The sequence below is a fragment of the Cariama cristata genome, unplaced genomic scaffold (genome assembly GCF_000690535.1).
Source record: "Cariama cristata isolate BGI_N322 unplaced genomic scaffold, ASM69053v1 scaffold22448, whole genome shotgun sequence".
Taxonomy (NCBI): domain Eukaryota; kingdom Metazoa; phylum Chordata; class Aves; order Cariamiformes; family Cariamidae; genus Cariama; species Cariama cristata.
In genome coordinates this window covers 1-1,662 of record NW_009629672.1, presented here as the reverse complement: position 1 = coordinate 1,662, position 1,662 = coordinate 1, and the positions used below count along the sequence as shown (strand labels likewise).

The 1,662-nt window shown below is 60.3% G+C and overlaps 1 protein-coding gene across 1 annotated transcript in view; it reads right to left on the bottom strand.

Annotated features, from left to right (window-relative positions):
• COASY (CoA synthase) overlaps positions 1-1,360 on the bottom strand; it is a gene marked incomplete at its 5' end in the record, with an annotated part of 2,989 nt that extends 1,629 nt beyond the window's left edge. Inside the window, 2 exons of the mRNA XM_009705271.1 lie at positions 661-725; positions 1,171-1,360. Of these exons, the coding sequence (XP_009703573.1) occupies positions 661-725; positions 1,171-1,360 (255 nt within the window). The remainder of the gene's footprint in view (positions 1-660; positions 726-1,170) is intronic.
• Positions 1,361-1,662: the final 302 nt, after the last annotated feature.

Here is a 1,662-nt window from a genome sequence, read left to right as displayed (position 1 = left end):
AAGGAAACCCTCCCACGCTGCCCAGAGGCTGCCGCGCCCGCTGACGGGGTCGAGACTTTTCCCTATTATTTGCCTTGCCCTGCCAGGCACAGCAGAACCTCAGTCTCTGCTGCGAGAGGCACTTTGCAAAGACCTGCCCCGCAGCACAGCAAGCTCCCCACGCAGCAGCACCCGCGCAACACCCGGCCATCTCGGAGGAACCCCTTGAGCTGCCTCCATGCTTGGGCCGCGGCGGCCCGCAGGACCTGAGCAAAAGGCTGAGCGCTGGCCCAGCCAACAAAGCCGGGCGCAGAGGGTCAGGTTCAGCTGCCACGTCACCAAGCCCCACTGGGTACAAGCCCAGTTCATGCAAGGGTCGGAGAGCACCAGCTCCATGTACGTCAGGGCTGTTGCTCCATGCTGGGTGAAGGACAAGCGTGGGACAGAGGGGATGGGGAGGCAGCAGCAGCCGCCAGGGCGAGAGGAGCATGTCCAGCACGGCTGCTGACTTGGCGACAGAGATGGGATCTCTGTGTCCTGCCCTGTCCGTACATCGCTGCCAGAAAGTACAGTCAGGAAGGCGTCATCAGCTCAAAGGGCTGAAAAATAAAAAGCCTCAGCACGGACTGACAGTTCCCTGCTCATGAGATTAAATATTGACAGTCTCTGTGCTGCTCTTACCTGCTTTCCAAACACTTTGGCCCCAAGGACTTTCCTGTTAATCGTCCCATCTTCATTCAAGATTTCTGCAAGACAGAAGCAGAAGAGGAGGAATGAATCCAACTCGCTTCCCTGCAGCAAGCCTAGGTCAGAGTGAAAGGATTTCAGCACAGGGCTCTCAAAGGGACCCTGAAAGGAGCTGTAGGACCTGACCTGGCAGCAATTCATCTTAGTCCAGAAAAGGACAGGGAAGAGCTTTTCCTAGACAAATGGAAGCCCAGTTTAGCCTTCCACACCAGCCAGTTTACTGTAGCTCCGACATGGGACACGCAAGACTTAGGGAAAGCAGTGGTTTGCCCCACTTGGGCCGAACCATCACGGAATCAGCTAGAAAGCCCCATCCGGGTGGTGGGGAGCCCAAAACCCACGTGGAGGGAGGGGAGCACAGGCCAGGACAGCTCCCTGGGACGCTAGGACAACAGCACACCCCTCCCTCCTCTTAGTCTTCCCCGCAGCCTCCAGTGGTTCTACCTGCCCCAAAGGCCGCCACCACCTGCTCATAGGCAGGGCCACCGGGGACATAGACGGCGTGGCCCAGCTTGTCAGCGTCGATGAGGAACGCTCCCAGGTGTCCCAGGAGTTTGGCGATGGAGGTTTTCCCACTCCCGGTTCCTCCAGTCAGGCCGATCACATACGGGCGTGAAGGCAATGCAGGGTCTTGCTAAGGGAAGAAGGAAAGCCGTTGCCAGCAGACAGAGGACGTGGGCTCTGCTGGAGAAGGATCCCGACCACCCAGCCTAGAGACGGGCACGAATGAAAGGTCCTGGCCCTGCAGAGCAGGGGGCTGCTCCTGCCGGGGGCCAGCACAGGCAGCAGGCGGGCAGTCCTCTGAAACGTGTCCGCCTGCAGCAAGGGGATGAGCCGGCTCTTCAGCTCCCGGGGCTGCCACCCCTCCTCCTGGGCACACCGTTCCCATCACAGCCCGCGGCTCTCCAAGCACCCCTCCTCACCCGCGGGGGCCGC